The sequence below is a fragment of the Tupaia chinensis genome, unplaced genomic scaffold, assembly GCF_000334495.1.
Source record: "Tupaia chinensis unplaced genomic scaffold, TupChi_1.0 Scaffold000361_2, whole genome shotgun sequence".
NCBI lineage: Eukaryota > Metazoa > Chordata > Mammalia > Scandentia > Tupaiidae > Tupaia > Tupaia belangeri.
The window spans coordinates 5,576,050-5,594,403 of NW_006159858.1; the positions used below are offsets into that span (position 1 = coordinate 5,576,050).

Genomic DNA, 18,354 nt, shown 5'->3' on the forward strand with positions numbered 1-18,354 from the left:
AGGAGCCTTCCAGGGGATGGCCACACTACAATCCCTTCTCCTACATTTTTCTCTTGAGATTTTTGGTGTGCATGCACATGCTCCCAGCTTGTCTTTTAAGCCACTGGGTCTAGGATTCTAACCAAGAAGTTGGCTGTGTGGGATCCAGTTGCCTTCACCACACCACCTCCAGAAAGCCATTATTTAAAGTCCTATACATATCTTCATAAAATATATCTGATTTATGAGATTAGAATATAATTTACTATACTGAACTATATTTTAATTTTTCCTTAGGCTTCCAGACAAGCTGCAGGAATTCCAGGGATTACTCCAACTGAAGAAAAGTAATTGCCTTATTTTCCCCCCATTAAATAGAACTACCTATTTTTAGTATCAAAATTAAGCCACAGTTTTTAGCTTACTCATCTTAGTTAATTCCTTTGTTAATTTTAAATTTACCTCTGGGCATATGACCTAAACTTTGTTAAGAATAGAAAAGAGGGCCATGTAACTCAGAACCTCTCATTGTTTTCACTTCCCTTTGCCAGAGAAATCTGGAAATAAAAAAACAAGATTAAGATAGAGGGAGAGAAGAAAGAAATTGCCAGAATTGATGTGATGATTTTCATCAGCCTATGATAATATCCATTGTTATCCCTGAATGAAAAAGGTAGATCATTTTCCAGTGTTTAAGGTAGACATTCCCTCTGTAGTTTTCTTATTTGGTTTAAAGTGCTATGAATTTTCAAACTATCAGACAAATTCATATATAAACATAACTATGAAAACATAGCAAAAAGGCAAATTTAATTGAGTTTTGGATTTTACAGTAATTTGAATTTCATGAACCTTTGCTCTTACCTGTTGATAATTCAAATACAACTATTGTTTTTCTGATTTTTCTAAGTTAAAGTGATAATTTTGTCTAATGTTGCTCTTTTCTCAGAGATGGTAATCTTCCAGATATTGTGAATAGTGGAAGTTTGCATGAGTTCCTGGCTAATTTGCATGAGAGATATGGGCCTGTGGCCTCTTTCTGGTTTGGCAGGCGCCTGGTGGTTAGTTTGGGCACTGTTGATGTCCTGAAACAGCATATCAATCCCAATAAGACATGTAAGTTTAATTTTCTTTTTAATTAACTCTGAGTCTTACCTTTTTTTTTTTTTTTCCCCAAGTTTTTGCCATAGGGCTCATGTGATTCCTGGGGAGAGAGACACAGAAACTGGGAGGGAAAGTATGAAATCACTCCCCAGAGAGGATGGCCATGCTCCAGTCCCTTCTCCTCTGTTCTCCTCCTGGCATTTTGGGCATGCACGCATACACGCCTGGCATGATTTTGAAGCTGCTGGGTCTGGGATTCAGACACCAGTCAGCGACATGGGAGTCCAGTCCCTTCCACTGTGTCACTTACCGTCCCCTGATCCTTACCTTTTAAGAATAAATGTTTATAAATAAAGAACTATTAACTGTGTTCTTGGTTAGGTATAACCAACATTTATTAAATGCTCTATAATATGTCCTTAGGTGTTGTACTGAATGAAGTCTTTATTGTTAAGACACAATACCATAAAACAATTTTTAAAAATTTGTGTATGGTAAAATTCCAATGTATATTTCAATCAGATTATTTGGGCATGAAAAAAACAATTCCAGAGTAAATCTGGAAAAATATATTGCCAACTAAGAAAAAAAAAATTTTAAGAGTATTAATGAAGGAAATACATGTGTCATCAGATAGTACAGTATATTATAAAGGTAGATTAAGGTATCTTGTACAGTGATAGTACTACACAGATTGATGGAGTATGTGGTTCAGAAGACAAACCAAGTATATATGATAAAGACAGCATTTTATGACAGAGGGAAAAGATGAATGGTTTAGGGAAAACTGGTTATCTATTTTGGAAAAAAAAAAAAAGAAAACTCAATCCCTACCTTATTCTTTATATTAAAATAAATTCTTAATGATTAAATTAAGAAATTATAGACATAATAGAAAAAAGTTAAATTTTTTGGTGGGGGCTGGGGGAGAGAATATAGATAAATCTTTTCTTCCAATGACTTGAGATCTAGGAACCATAAAGCACAAATGAGTAAATTGGTCTACAAAAAATGAAAAGTTTCAGTACAGTTAAAAAAAAATGATAAAGGATGAAAGAGAGCTGGGAAAATGTTGGCAACATATTACTACTCATAACAGATAATAGTTGATTACCTTATTTCTGTTAACTATAAAAGTTTAAAAAAGAAATGGAGGTCACTAGCTGTTTGTGTAGTGGTTAAGGTAGCTGGATGCCATGTGACTGACTGCATGGTTTGAGTCCTGGATTCAGTGGCTTGAAAAAATGGTGGGTACATATGTGTGCATGTCTAAAACTCCAAGAAGAGACTGGAGGAGAAGGGATTGTAGCATGGCCATCTTTTAGGGCGTGATTTCTCATTCTCTCTCTCTCTCTCAGATGAGCACACACTTCCTATTGTAAAACTTAAAAAAAAAGAAAAAGAAGAAAGATAAATGGGAAAACTATTTACCATAGATAATCGGTGGATACGTAGACATAGAGGGAATAAATAAAAACTAGTAAGACAATATAGTAAAATGTGTACATGTATGTATGTATATGTGTATACAAAAGCAATATAATCATTAAAAGAGGCAAGAATTAAGAAAAAAGAAAATTGTAAATTCAACTAAATTTTTTAAGAGAGATTTTTGCTATGGTGCACGTGTGCTTACCAGAAAGACAGACAGACAGAAAGTAAGAAATCACCCCACAGAGGGAATAGACACGCTGCAGTCCCTTCTCCTCCATTCTCCTCTCAAGATCTTGGGCATGCATGTACACACACCCGGTGTGAGTTTTAAGACAACAGGTGCAGGATTCAAACCATAGTCAACTGCATGGGAGTCCAACATAACCATTATGCCATCTGCTGGTCCCCAATAATTTTAACTGTAATAGTTGACAACCCTACACAAATTTATCCAGCTTGCTTTAAAACCAGTGAAATAGACTTTTTTTAAAAAAAGATTTTTTTTTTTAACTTTATATATTTCTTTATTTTAATTTGACCATAGAGGGACAGAGTGAGAGAGAGGGAAAGGGAGAAACAAGCTGCCAGGTCCACGACTTGAACTGTGGTCAGCCATGTGGGAGTCCAGTGCCTTAACCACCATGCCACCTGTTGCCCTCTGAAATAGACCTTTTTAAAATCCAAAGATACTGTATTCATATAAGTAAAATATCTATGCAAATCTTAATGACTTAACAGTGGAATTCTCAGTCAGGAAATCATATTCTTACAATTTAATTAACTATGTTATTTTTTTTTAAAGCACCCCAGGGGGAATGACCATTCCGCAATCATTTCTCTATTTTTTCCTCCTTTGTAATTTTGGGTGTGTGCACAGACCCAGCATGTCTTTCAAGCTGCCAGGTCTAGGACTTGAACCACACAATCAGCTATGTGGGATCCAGCCACCTCAGCCATCACACCCCTAACTGGCCCTAATTTGACTTTTGAACTGTTCATATTCAAAAAAGACAATTTGTGCCAGTCAGTGGCATGGTTGTTAAGGCGACTGGATCTTCCATGGCCAACTTGAGCTTTGAGTCCTGTATTCTAGGGCTTAAAAAACACACCAGGCCGGCAACCAGCAGTTAGCGTAATGGCTATGTCGCTGGACTCCCACGTAGTCGACCGCGGTTCGTGTCCCAGACCCGGTGGCTTAAAACTCATGCTGGGCACGAGTGCGTGCCCAAGATCCCGAGAGGAGAATGGAGGAGAAGGGATTGCGGCGTGACCATCCCCCCTGGGAGGTGATTTCTCGCTTTCTGTCTCTATTTCTCTCTCTGTCTGTCTGGCGAGCGCACGCGCCCTACAGTGAAAATCTCTCCAAAAAAAAAAAAACAAAAACAAACAAAAAAAAACACCAGGCCCATGTGCCTATGTGCCCAAAATCTGGAGAGAAAAATGGAGAAGGGATTGTAGTGTGTCTATCCCCTGCCCCCACACTCACATCTTTCTGGCATACACACATACCCTATAGCAAATTCAAAAACAAAAACAAAAACCCCTAGAAACATAAGAAAAGACAGTTAAAGAGTTTTAAAAATAATTGCTGTGCTTTCATCTATAATCCTTACCTCCCTGATTTCTTTGTTGTCTTCCTAGAGATTTTTAAAATTATTTTAATATAGAAATATTTGATTTGTTTGTTTCAGCGGACCCTTTTGAAACCATGCTAAAGTCATTATTAAGGTATCAGTCTTGTGGTGGGAGTGTGAATGAGAACCACATGAGGAAAAAATTATATGAAAATGGTGTGACCAGTACTCTGCAGAACAATTTTGGTCTCCTGCGGTGGTGACTAATTTGGTCTGGTGGTCTACAGTATAGATAATAGTGTATTTTTTGACTGTTGCTGTTCCCTATCTTTGCTACTCCTCCCTGCCTCCCTCCCTTCCTTTTGTTCTGAATTGATTTATTTTTTTTTTATTTATGAGAGAGGCACACATAGGTATCTTCAACAGGATCTTACCATACCCTAGGGCTTGTACCACTGCAGCTGGGTCACTACTCTTTTCTTTTTTGAGAGGTTTTTGCTATAGGGCATGTGCACTCACCAGAAAGAGAGAGGGACAGAGAGACAGAAAGCAAGAAATCACGCCCGGGGTGATGGCCACGCCACAATCCCTTCTCTTCCATTCTCCTCTTGGGATCTTGAAAACACACACACGCACACACACATACACACACACACACTCGGCATGAGTTTAAGCCACCGGGTCCAAGACTTGAACCACGGTTGACTGCATGGGAGTCCAGCCACATAGTCATTATGCCAACTGCTGGTCTCAGGTTACTACTCTTTCATTATTTGTCTCTCTAAGCTGTTTTTATTGTCTGAAATTTTATAACAAAGCAAAGCAAAAGAAACCAAAGGAAAATTTGAGAATATTATATGAGTAAATAAACAAAAACAAAGAGCAAACACAAATGTTAACATTAAACTTATTGTAAAAGTTGGAGTGATGGGAGTAGTGAGAACCTGAAGGGTTTTTTTGTTTTTTTTTTTTAAAAAGAATTATTTTATTTAAATTTATTTATTGTTTATTTATTTATTTATTTTTGCCATGGGGTGTGTGCGCTCGCCAAAAAGCCAGAGAGACAGCGCGACAGGTGAGAAAGCAAGCTGCCAGATCCAGGATTCCAACCATGGTTGGTCAAGTGGGAGTCCAGCACCCTTAACCACTACGCCACCTGCCAGCCCGAGAACCTACAATTTTTATATCAATTTATTTGTTCTTTGTTTTTATACTGTATTTTTAAGCCAGTGTTTCCTAAAACACAGTCTGAACACACCTGAAACTCTCCCTCTTGGCCTAGTGGTTAAGGAACCAGCTCCAACATGGTCTGCTGTGCAGTTTCAATTCTGGCTCTGGTGGCTTGAAAAATACACTGGGAGGTGTGCGCATGTATGCCCCAAATCCTGACAGGATGGAGAAATGGGGGAGAAGGGATTGTGGTGTGACCATGCCCCAGTAAGGATGCTCTCTCCCCCTTCTCCATTTCTCTGTCTCTCTCTATTGCATGCATATGTCAAAATTAAAATAAATAAGTAAATAATGCAGTAAATAATAATAAATGTCAGTTATATCAGGAAAGCTATCTCTGACCATGTCACCATTCCTAGATAGGTCCCCCTTTTATTTATTTATTTTAAAAGAATTCTGTATTTATTTTTATTTATTGTTAACTATTTTTAAAGAATTATTTATTTTAATTTTATTTATTATTATTATTGTATTTTAATTTGATCAGAGAGAGACCAAGACAGATAGAGAGAGAGGGAAAGTGAGAAAGCAAGCCTCCAGGTCTGGGACTCAAACTGCAGTTGGCCATGTGGGACTCTGTTGGCCTCATTACTATTATTTTAAAAATTTGCTATAGGGCATGTACATGCATGAGAGAGAGTGAAAATGAGAAAGCAAGCCACCAGGTCTGGGACTTGAACCGCAGTCGGCCACTTGAACGCAGTGGGCATCCAGCGCCTTAACCCCTATGTCACTGCCAGCCCCTGATAGGTCTCCCTTTTAGATGTTATCATAATATTCTGTGCCTTTCCTTTATAACTTTCCAGTTTGTAATTACATTTTGTGTTATTTGAATTTCTGTCAATAAATTATGTGCTCATGATGGTAAAGACTACTATATTTTGTAACTTTTTAAAAAATTTATGTACCTATGTCTTCCATGAACATACATAACAGTCAGAGAGAGAGAGAGAAGCAGTACCACTGACAAGGTCTGAATGCCATAATCCACCCCCTAGCCTTAGCCAGCCTAGGATTATGGACAAGTGTGTGCTGAACATACTCAGGATGGTCTCAGTACTTGAACCAGCAACCTTCCCATGTGGAATTGACTTGAAGAGCATGATGTTTTACCACTGTGCTACTATCTGGTCCCAGACTACTCTATTTTGAATATATTGCTGTATACTTGACACATGGTATATAACATATCCCCTGTAAATAAGTGTTAAATCATTGACTGAATACTGATCAGTGTAAATATTCTTTATTCTTTGATTCACCTCTTACTGCTATAGGTCAGTCCTTGCTATTTTCTCCCTAAAACATTTTTTCCAGCCTTGCTTGGCTTCTTGGTTTTTTGTTTGTTTGTTTGTTTATTTTGTTTTTTAAAAAAAGCTTTTTGCTTTAGGGCTCATGTGCTAGAAAGAGAGACAGAAAATAAGAAATCATGTCCCAGGGGGGATGACCATACCATAGTCCCTTCTCCTTTCTTCTCTCAGGATTTTGGACATGCATACACACATGCCTGACGTGAGTTTCAAGCCTCTGGTTCTAGAACTCAAACCGCAGTTGGCCTTGTTGGGAAGTCCAGCGACAGAACCATTACGCCATCCTCTGGTTCCTTGTTTGACTAACTTCTGATCCAACCTCTGCTTAGTTAGCTATGCTTTCTGTATGCACCTTCTCTAAACTTCCATTACAACCTAAATATACTTACATATCAAAGTTAAGTTAATTCTCTTATCTCTTCCTCCTTCTTAAATTGTGTTTTACTTCTTTTTTTCCTAATCTTTGTGCTTCATACAGAGCTGTTTTGTTGTATGTTTGATGTGGCCCTTGAGAAATAGCTTTATTGTATAGTGCAAAGACTGCTAAGCTTGGGCATCAGTTATAAGAGGCGTAGCTCCATGATCATTTGTGTGTTACTTGACCTTTATGAGTTTTTATTTCCTCTTCTACACTTGATAATAACATCCACATTACAAATTTGCTGTGAGGATTATATAGGATAATGATGTAAGATACCTAACTAGTAATATCTTAAATATTTTTCCAGAGGGGGAGCAGGTAGCATGGTAGTTGATGTGCTGAACTCCTAAATGACTGACTACAGTTTGAGTCCTGGACCTAGTGGCTTGCTTTCTCATGTTCTCTCTCTCTCTGGTCAAATTAAAATGAATGAATTAATTAATTAAAGAATTCTTAAAAAAAATAAATAAAAGAAATATCTTTTCTTCTCCTTTGTTTGAGTAGTAGTTTTTCCTGATATTTATTTGCTGCTTTTCCCTGATGCCCCTTGCAGAGTCTTCTCTTCAATTAATATTTCTCCTGAATTATATTTTCATTTTCCTCTGAAACTGCATCTCATTATTAATTATTCCAACTTGACTTGTACATTCCCTCTTTATACAGGTCTTTACAGTTGACGAGCCCACATCTGTCCCATTTAGCAGGTTACAGTGAAGTCCCTTCTATTCTATAGAGATTCTGTTCTATAGAGATTAAAGCCAATTCGCCCACAAATGTATGAACATACCCCATTTCCTCTTACACCATATAGACCAAATAATTTTTTATATAATGGAAAATTTTAAAGAAACTAGGATGGAGAGAATAGAATAGTGGTGAACCATGTCCCCATTACCAGGCTTCAAAAGTTATTAAATTAGACTCCATCTTATTTTATTTCTGCCCCTAGTTACCTCTCTTGTCCTCTCTATGGATTATTTTAAAGCAAATTCCAGCTATCATACCAATAAGGACATGATTTTTAAAGAGCCTAACAGTATTTAGTATATAATAGTCACTTGGTCAGGTTTTTTTTTTTTTTACTAAAGAATTAATTTATTTATTTCATTCCATTTGTCATTATTATTTTGAGCAGAGAGAGACAGAGATAGAGAAAGGGAAAGCGAGAACGTAAGCCGCCAGGTCCAGGACTTGAACCGCGGTCGGACATGTGGGAATCCAGCACCTCCAACCACCACACCACTTACCAGCCCCACTTGGTCAGTTTTAGTCTTCTTTTCATTCTTCTATATCTTTGTTGATTTCTCCTGAAAATGTTCTTACTGCACATTATAACCACTTTTGTAACTTTTTTTAGTTATAGAAATAATTAGTAGTTTGCCTTATTGACTTACTGCCTTAAGAGGTTGCTTTATTGACTCTTTACAGTATTTACTTTTAAAAATTACATTTGGGATAGTGCTACAGTAATGAAACTAGACCCACATGAGAGAGATCCTAAGGTCACATCCCTGGATCCTCGAGTATGCAGATGTATGCATGTGTGCCCATAATCCAGGCCTGCTGAGACTGGGAGTGGATGGCAGTATAAGTACTCTGTTGCTTGTCTCTCATGCTAATGAAAGAAATATATAAATAAACTTTTTAAAATTTACATTTAGTAAATGTTTAATGCCATATTTTCCTTATCAGAATTCTATTTAAGAATTATTTTTTAACTTTAATTAATTAATTTTAATTTGGCCAGAGAGGGACAGAGCAAGAGAGAGAAAATTCATGTGAGAAAGCAAACCGCCAGGTCGGGGACTCCAATCCCTATCATTGTTATATTTGAAACACACTCTCTGTTCAAGACTTGAAACTGATTTGCTGAGTTCATCATAAGCATTAATACATTGATTCCTCTTTGAAGAGTTTGGCTTCTAAAAACTAGACTGAATAAGACCTTTAACTGTGGCTGACTGCTAACTTGTCTCTCCTTTCCAGCACCCATTTATACCTGAGAAGCAAATATTCACACGGCTATCAGGAGACTCTTGTACCCAAATTCCTTGTAATCCCTTGTTGTCTTCTTGGAAGCAGTTAGGTTGCCTCTTTCCAAGCATCAACAGTCACAGTCTTCTTTTATTTTATTTCTAATTTTGCCAGAGGATGCATGCACTTACTCTTGAGGGAGGTTGAGAAACCAACCCCCATGGAGAATGGTCATGCAGCAGTCCCTTCGCCATTTCTTCCTCCATTCAGGATTTTTGGGCCTATAGCATGTTTCTTAAGCTGCCAGATCCAGAAATCAAACCAAACAGTTGGCCATGTGGAATCCAGCCTCCTTAACCACCATGTCATGGACTGGCTCCCAGTCTTCCTTTTTATTCCATTTAGATGTTTTAAGTATTTGTCAGTAAGAGATTATTTTTGTATTTAATTGTGTATCTTCAAGGAATTTTGCCTATTCTTCGTTGTGCTTTCAGTGATGATAGAAGCCCTTTTTTTCTTGGGAACCAGCAGTTAGTGTAATGGCTATGTCGCTGGACTCCCACGTAGTCGACCGTGGTTCACGTCCCGGACCCGGTGGCTTAAAACTCACACCGGGCGCATGTGCATGCGTGCCCAAGATCCTGAGAGGAGAATGGAGGAGAAGGGATTGTGGCGTGACCATCCCCCCTGGGGGGTGATTTCTCGCTTTCTGTCTCTATGTCTCTCTCTGTCTGCCTGGCGAGCGCACGCGCCCTATAGCGAAAAACCTCTCCAAAAAAAAAAAGCCCTTTTTTCTTTTCAGTAATATTATTGTTAAAAATCTGAGTTATTTTATAATGTCCACTATAAATCTCCTAATTCTAATTTCCTTACTTTTTATCACAGGCTTCCTTTGGTAAACTTCCAATCTTTTTTGCCATTTTAGTGTATTTTATTCTTTTGTCCCTTTACCTAACTAAAGACAAAATCAAAGTGGAAAATTTTTCCCAATTTTCATGTTTCTTTTTTTTTTGGAGAGGTTTTTGCTATAGGCCGTGTGCGCTCACCAAACAGACAGAGAGAGACAGAAAGCAAGAAATCACCCCCTAGGGGGGATGGGCACGCTGCAGTCCCTTCTCCTCCATTCTTCTCTCGGGATCTTGGGCACCATGCACACATGCCCGGCGTGAGTTTAAGCCACTGGGTCCGAGACTCGAACCGCAGTCGACTACGTGGGAGTCCAGCAACATAGCCATTACACTAACTGCTGGTCCCGTCAATTTTCACATTTCTTGCCGTCATGTTTTCAGCTTTGGTTCATAGACTGTGTCCTTATGTGAAAAATTTGTTTCCAGTTTATATTGTCAATCCCATAGCATAAGTAATGTACTTAATTAACTTAGCCATTAGTCAGAAATTGCAGTTAGATGATTAGTCAGCACTAACAGTATTGAAGAATGCCACTCTCAGAGCATCCTCTTCTTCCTTGCCAGTGGTTTCTTTCAGAACAGGCAGATAGGTCAGGTGGTAAGGCAGCTGGACCCACGTGGGAAAGGCATTGAGTTTGTGTCCTGCGAAGTCCTTGAGCACGTGGGGTATGTTTGTACACCTGGGCTGGCTAAGACCTGGTGTCAATACAGACCCCATTGGGGGTGTCTGTCTCTTTGTCTCTCTCTTTCAGAGAGGAAATAAGTAAATTTCAAAAGAAAAAAAAAAGGTAAAATGACACTATTTTCCAAGGTTATTGTCTTAAGATAAGTTCTGTGCTTTGTACTGCCACAATAAACCTCCCCCCCCCCTTTTTTTTTTGACAGATCTGAGTTATAAGTGTTCTGACTAAATCCTCTAATATCTAATCACTCAACCTCATTCTGTGAGTTCTGGCTCCTTCCTGCTCTGATCATCTTTCATCCATGGCTATATGTAAACCTCCACTTCAATTCTGTGAGTGTAACTTTCTTCTATGTACTTTCATTCTGTATTTTCCTGTGACTTTTGAGCCAAATCTTGATTAAATAAGTACTTCTGAATTTTGGAGTTTATAACTACTGACCAGAACCCACTTAAATGGCAGCTTAGTAATATTAATAGCCAATATTTTTTAAATGCCCAAGGGCTTATGTACTTTCCAGAAAGTCAGCACTCTCCAGTGGAGTGTGGTCATGCCATAGTTCCCTCTCTCTATTTCTCCATCTCATCAGGATTTGGGGCACACACGTATGCAAACATGCCTAATGTTTTTTAAGCCACTGGAGCTGGGATTTAAGCTACAATCAGCCATGTAGAATGTGGCTTTCTATATATAACAGTTAACCATGTCGTATAGGGCCAGCCCAGTAGCCAAAATTAATTGGTTTAATAGCTCTTACTAACTTATTTAATCCTCAGAAGAACTTTATAGGTAGGTATTGTAATTTTCTCCCTTTTATAGATGAAGAAAATGGAGCAGAGTGGTGAAGTAGCTTATCTAAGGTCATATGGCTAGCAAATAACTAGTAGAATTAAAATTTGATCCCAGTTTGACTTTAGAACTTACTCACTTACCTTCAAAGTTATATTGCCTCTCTCTGGCTTGATTCTGCTCCCCTGATAAATAGTTTTGCTAGTTTGTTGTTGTTTTCCAATACATGTCTCATTGTGTTGCCAAGTCTAACCTCTAACTTGTGACCCTCCTGCCTCATTCTCCTTGAGCTAGTGGGATTCTAGGTGTACACCACCACACCAGCCAGTAGGTTGGACCAGGAATCAAACCTGGACCTCCCATGTGGTCCCAGCCTACAGAATGTAGCATCTTAAAAACACTGTGACTGTACCATCGTTTTTTGTTTGTTTGTTTTCTTTTTCTTTTTCTTTTTTAACTTTTAGAATTGCAGTTATTTATATCCTAATGCAAGGAGAATTAAAAATCACTTCTGCTCTGAAATTCTAATAATTTCCTAATACTAGGTAGTTACTGAAGACTTTTTTTAGAAAGAAAGTTTCTATTTTTTTCTAAACAACTTATATATTCTCCAAAATCTTATCTATTGAATTATAAACCTGACTCCAGGTAGAATTCTATCTTAAGCTACGTGGCCAACCATGGTTCAAGTTCTGGACCTGGCAGTCTGCTTTCTAACTTACTTTCTCTCCCTTTCTCTTTTTCTTTCTCTGGTCAAATTTAAAAATAATAAATAAATCTTTTAAAAAGTTATATATTACTTATTATTCTGTCATAAAATTTTGTTAGTGGGAATTAACATAGTAATTTTAAAGATCCTTTATTTTTTTCATTAGCGAGAGAGAGGCAGACAGACAGCAACCCTATTAGGGTCCTGACACTGCAGCTCACTCCGAACTTAAGCCAGTCCTGGATCATGGTATACACATGCCTAGTATACTCAGGGATCTCTGACCACGAACTCAGAACCTTCCCATGCTGGACGGCCTCATAGAATGTTGTGTTTGATCACTGCACCACTGTCCAACATGTCAGGAGAAAAGTCATGACATAGTTTTCTAGTAAAAATGCATCATGACTTTTCAGAATACCCAGTATTTTAATGTGAACATTCTGAAGACATCTCTAAGTTTTTTGTATCCTTATTTAGAATGCATAATAAGATTAATAGCATATGGAGCTGGCAGGTGGTGTGGTGGTTAAGGATCCCGGACTCCAACATGGCTGACTGTGGTTCAAGTCCCAGACCTGGTGGCTTGCTTTCTCAGTTTCTCTCTCTCTCTCTGTCTCTCTCTGGTCAAATTAAAATCAATAAATAAAGTTAAAATTCTTTAAAAAAAAAGGGGGTCTTTGCAGTTTGCGTATGATATACATGTGATTTGTGTATCACTAAATATAGGTGGTAATAGAATTTGCCAGTATACACACATTCCTGTTAATCAACCACTAGATAGTTTTGTCTTCCATGTAAGTGTACATTTATCTCACAACCAAACTTGAAGATATTCTAAAATGAAATCTCTTAGCAAAGGAAAGCATTTATCATATATTTGGATGTTCTGCCAATAAAGTACTATCAAATGGAGCTCAGAATTCCCACCCTATATATAAACAGACAGGATTCACAAATTAAAAGAGATTGCACGTGGGACCAGCAGATAGCGTAATGGTTACATTGCTGGACTCCCACATTGTTGACTGTGGTTTGAGTCCTGGACTAGGAGGCTTAAAATTCATACAAGACACGTGTGCATGTGTACATGTGTGCCCAAAATACTGAGAGGAATTGAAGGAGAAGGGACTGCAGTGTGGCCATCCCCCTGGGGATGATGTCTTGCTTTCTGTCTCTGTCTCTGTTTCTCCTGCAATCGCACATGCTTGATAGCAAAAATCTCTCTCTCAAAAAAAAAAAAATAAGATTTCACATACTCATCTTGCTGATGTACTAGATGTATGTTCCTAGGGTAAAGGAAAATGCTGCCTGAATCATTTATAATATTTGCCTTGTATAGTATTACAAAACAAATTGATTAAGCCATGAGCAGTCACAACTTGTACATCACAATGTGATACAGGTGATCACGTTGGTAACATTTCTAAGAGTTTACCAGCAGAAGCTGAAAGCATTTAATCTGTTGTATAATTACTAGCGGTCTGATACTATGGAGACGCAGTCATAATTAAAGTCCTTCCTCAGTAATATATTGCCCCAAGAGTAATCTTAAGCATTTAGAAAACTGTCTGTACCTGCATTTTTGTCCCCAGGTGTATTTTCTCACAGAGAAAAAGATCACCAGAGAAATGTTTGACTACCTACCACTTACTTTAAAACTACTATGTTCTGGAGATAGGCCACATGAGAGGCACAGGTTTGATTCCTGGTCAACCCTAAAGGCCAGTGCAGTGGCATGCACCTTTAATTCTAGCAACTTGGGGAGAGTGAGGCAGGTGGGTCATGAGCTTATGGCTAGACTGGGCAGCTGTAGATTTTATTTAAATGGTAGCTGTATAGGGGCCTGCAGGTAATGTGGGGGTAATGTGCTGGCCTCCTACATGGCCGACTGCAGTTTAAGTCCTGGATCCAGCAGCTTGAAAATCACACCAGTTACATATGCATGCATGCCCAAAAATCCCAAGAGGAAAATAGAGAAGTAGGAATGTTGGCATGGCCATTCCCACAGGTGGTGATTTCTTACTTTCCCTCTCTGTCTTTCTCCAGTGAGTGCATATGCTTATGCAAAAACCTAAAAGCAAACACTAGCTATATACAAAGCTCCTACACATTGTTAAAATGCATAATATAACCCAGCTTTGGTGGCACACATGGTGCCATACTGAAGTACAATGCTGGAAGCCAAATGGCCTACCTTAAGTTTGGATCTCAAATTAACTTGAAACACATAAGATATTGTATGCTCCACCAGCTGGAGCCTGGGGGAAGGGAGTGGTGGCATGATGTGACCTTGCCAAAAGTGCTTCCTTTCTGTGTCTCAGTAAATAAATAAATCTTAAAAGATATAAACCCAGGGACTGGCAGGTGGCATAGTGGTTAAAAGACGCTGGATTCCCACATGGTCAACTGCAGTTCAAGTCCCAGGCCTGGCGGCCTTCTTTCTCCCTTTCCTTTTCTTTCTCTCTGTCTCTCTCTGGTCAAAATAATAATAATAATAATAACAACAACAAATGTAATTAAATAAATAAATAATTCTTTAAAAAAAAATAGACCCAATAGCAAAATGGCAAAAGAAGTGAACATACAATAAGTACATAAAGGAAAACATATAAAATGGTAACTAAACGTATGAAAAAGTTCTGAACCCTACCAAAAATTAACAACAAAATAAGCCAATTAAAGCAATGTTGAGGCTGAGTTGTGGCAGTGCAGTGGTAGCACACAGCAATGCAATTCTGGAAAGCATATGAAAGATTGCAGTTCAGTTTTCAGATCGACTTGTCCATGCTAGGTATACGCATGCAAGTCTCTGCCCCTGGCTGGCAGAGAAGGCCTGGGCTGGGGGGAATCACATGAGACCCTTTTGAGATGCCTCTTCCCTCTCTCTCTGTCTTATGAAAGAAATAAAATTTTTATTTTTTAATTTTTATATTATATTGCCAGTATGTTCACTTGCCAAAGAGAAAAAAAGAAAGCCCTCTACGATGGGGCATAGTCATGTTGCAGTCCTTTTTATTCCATTTCTCCATCCTATTAGGATTTTGGACATGCATGTATACATGCCCAGTACATTTTTCAGGCCACCAAGGCCAGGATTGGAACCACAAATAGCCACGTGGGATCTAGCTCCCTTAATCACTGCACAACAGGGATAGTCTCTGGAAAGACTGTTAAAGAAAAGAGCAATGCTGAGATTTTTTTTAAAAAAGATCATTTATTTATTATTATTATTAGTTTTAAAACTTGATCAGAGAAAGAGAAAGTGAGAAAACAAGCTGCCATGTGCAAGACTCAAACCACAGTTGGCCATGTGGGAGTCCAGTGCCTTCACCACCATGCCACCTGCTGGCCCCAAGGTATTTTTAATCTTTAATGTTGAAATTTATTTTTTATTAGTCCACAGAGGTTTTTTTAAATTATTATTTAAATGACAACTGTGGTTTGAGTACTGGACCTGGTGGCTTAAAACTCATGCCAGGAATGTGCATACATGCCTAAAATCCCAAGAGGAGACTGGAGGAGAAGGGATTGCAGTATGGCCAGCTCCTGGGGGCGGGGGGGGGGTGGTGGGGTGCGCCGGCCCGGGGGGGGGGGGGGGGGGGGAATGATTTCTCACTTTCTGTCTCTTTGGCGAATGCACATGTCTTAAAGCAAAAATCTCTCTTTAAAAAAATAGAGGATTATATGGTGGTTAAGGTACTGGATCTCACATGGCCAACTCTACAGTTCGAATCCCAGATTCAGTGACTTGAAAAACACACTGAGCATGTGTGCATGTATGCCCAAAATCCCAAGTGGAGAATGAAGGAGAAGATGCAATACCATAGGCATTGCAGAAGCTGCCCAGCAAGCACAGGAGCACCAGGAAGCAAACTCCTTCCTACTGCAAGTATCTCTCTATAACCTCCTGATGGGAAAGCTTAGCATCATGCCAAGAGGCAGAGGAGAAATATTTAAAAGATACCCGGGCCCAATTTACAGAGCAGCAAAGAGAGTGAATTTATAGCTTGGGGCAATAAAGGAAAAATTCATACAAGATCTTTCAAATTTTATTAATTTTGGGGATCTGCAGATGGCATAATAGTTATGTCACTGGACTCCCACATAGTTGACTGCTGTTTGAGTCCCAGAGCCCGCAGCTTAAACTCATGCCAGGCGTGTGTGCGTGCGTGCCTAAGATCCTAAGAGGAGAATGGAGGAGAAGGGATTGTGGCATGACTACCTACCCTGGGGGGTGATTTCTCGCTTTCTGTCTCTCTGTCTCTCTCTGTCTCTCTGATGAACGCATGCACCCTATGGCAAAAACCTCTTAAAAAATTATTTTTGTTTATTTATTTTTTTCTATGAACTGACTTTTCCCGCCTATATGTTGTCTTCTAATTCAGTTTACTTTTTTTTTTTTAAATTTATTTCTTCCTACTTTGGTTTTAACTTGTTGTTGTTTTACTAGCTTCTTGAGATGAATTTAAGGCTATATACTTTCCTCTGTACTCCCATTTTGTACAAGTTTTGATGTGTTATATTTCATTATCATCAGTTCAGAATTGTTTATAACTTTCATTGAGGTTTCTTCATCTCAAGAGCTATATACAAGTTTATTGTTTAATTTTTAGGTTGAATTTTTCATTTTGTTAGTGATTTCTAGCTTACTTGCTCTAATGTCACAGAACATCCTTTCATTGACTTTAGTCCCTTGAAATCTTTTGAAAACTTGGTATTTTTAAAAAATAAAGTAGGAATTCTTGGCCTTATCCATAGTCCCTTGAGAACAATGTATGCTCTGTTTTCGTCGTTGTTGCTCTTTTTATATGCTTGTTCTCTTCGGCTGCTAAGCAGAGTGTTTATCTTACTGTAATTGTGGATTTGTGTATTTTAGTTGTCAGTTTTGGGTTTATATGTTTGGAAGTTATGAAACTTAGTGTATACAAAATTAGAATTACTCCATATTCCTGATACTGACTCCCCTCTTTATGAAACATTATTCCCCATCTCTCATAATGCTTCTTGCCTTAAAGTCTACTTTTTCTGATACTCGATTCACTAACTTTCCTTCAGTTATTATTTAGTGTTGTATCTTTTGCTTTTTTTAATCTTTTTTTAGAATTATTTAATTTTATTTGTTTATTTTTGCTGTTTTATTATTTTTTTTTATTCTGTTCATTAATGATCTGAAAGAGGAAGATGGGGAAAGAGGGTGCCACCACAAGATACCAAAGAGCCAAGAGTGTAAGTCAGTCTATTACACTTTCTCCATCTGAAAAAGGATCTCTAATACCCTTGATAAAAGTGTGGGATGTAGCTGTATGGACTCGATTTGTTTCTGGATGTTTTCCAGAGCTTTTCTCTTTAGTTGTCACTGACGGACAGTGGCCAGTCAAGTAAAACTCAAGGCTACAGCCACAACAGCCCCTTTGTATTTCCAAAATAAGTGTTTTTCTATCAGAGCTGAGCAGCAGCTTTTGAATTCACTCTTCTTGGTTGAGCTGCATGTGATTTTCTCCACATACATTGTGGAACCACACTCACGGTTGGTTTTCACCTGGGAATTAGAACATGGAGCATACTCTTCTGCCGCCATGAACTCTTCCACCAGCAGGGCAAACTTGAGGTACTTGCTGACAGCTTCTCCTCTCACATGGGTATCTCTGCTAGGCAGAACTTTAAGGTGAACACACAGAACAAGCAGTAGAGGATGAGGCCATGGCTCCCCTGCCCACAGGCACGGAGTGCTCAGGGTGTACATACCTGTCAGAACAAAGGAGCCTGCTGGATTGGCCTCATGCCTTGCTCGGAGCGCAGCAGCATTTACTCTGCAGCCTTCTGGGAGCTTCTACTCCAGGGTGGTGAAATTTTGGCTCAATTTTCGGCAAAGGTTCTATCCAGACATCTTTGTAGCCACAGCGAGAGATGCCAACGTACATTTGTAGGTTATGGATGTGACTTCCCTCTGCGAGGGCCCAGGTCCCAGAGGAGGGCCAGCAGGGGCAACTTGGTCTAGCACCGCTGGGCTGGACCATCTTGTCCATGGAGGATCCTGGGGCACGGCCAAGCACCTGCCAGTGGTCCTAGGCAGGGCCCTGTTACCATTTAATTTGCCAGAGTCAGCAGATAGAGACAGAGAGAAATGAAAAATGAGAAAGCAAAACACCAGGTCTTACACTGGAACCACGGAAGGTCATTTGGGAGTCTAGTGCCTTAACCACCATGCCACTTACCAGCCTCTCTTAATTTTTTTT

General features: G+C 38.9%; 1 protein-coding gene across 1 annotated transcript in view; it reads left to right on the plus strand.

Annotated features, from left to right (window-relative positions):
* CYP20A1 (cytochrome P450 family 20 subfamily A member 1) overlaps positions 1-18,354 on the plus strand; it is a gene marked incomplete in the record, with an annotated part of 58,576 nt that overhangs the window by 4,418 nt on the left and 35,804 nt on the right. The window contains 3 exon segments of the mRNA XM_027773659.1: positions 277-326; positions 929-1,095; positions 4,209-4,346. Of these exon segments, the coding sequence (XP_027629460.1) occupies positions 277-326; positions 929-1,095; positions 4,209-4,346 (355 nt within the window).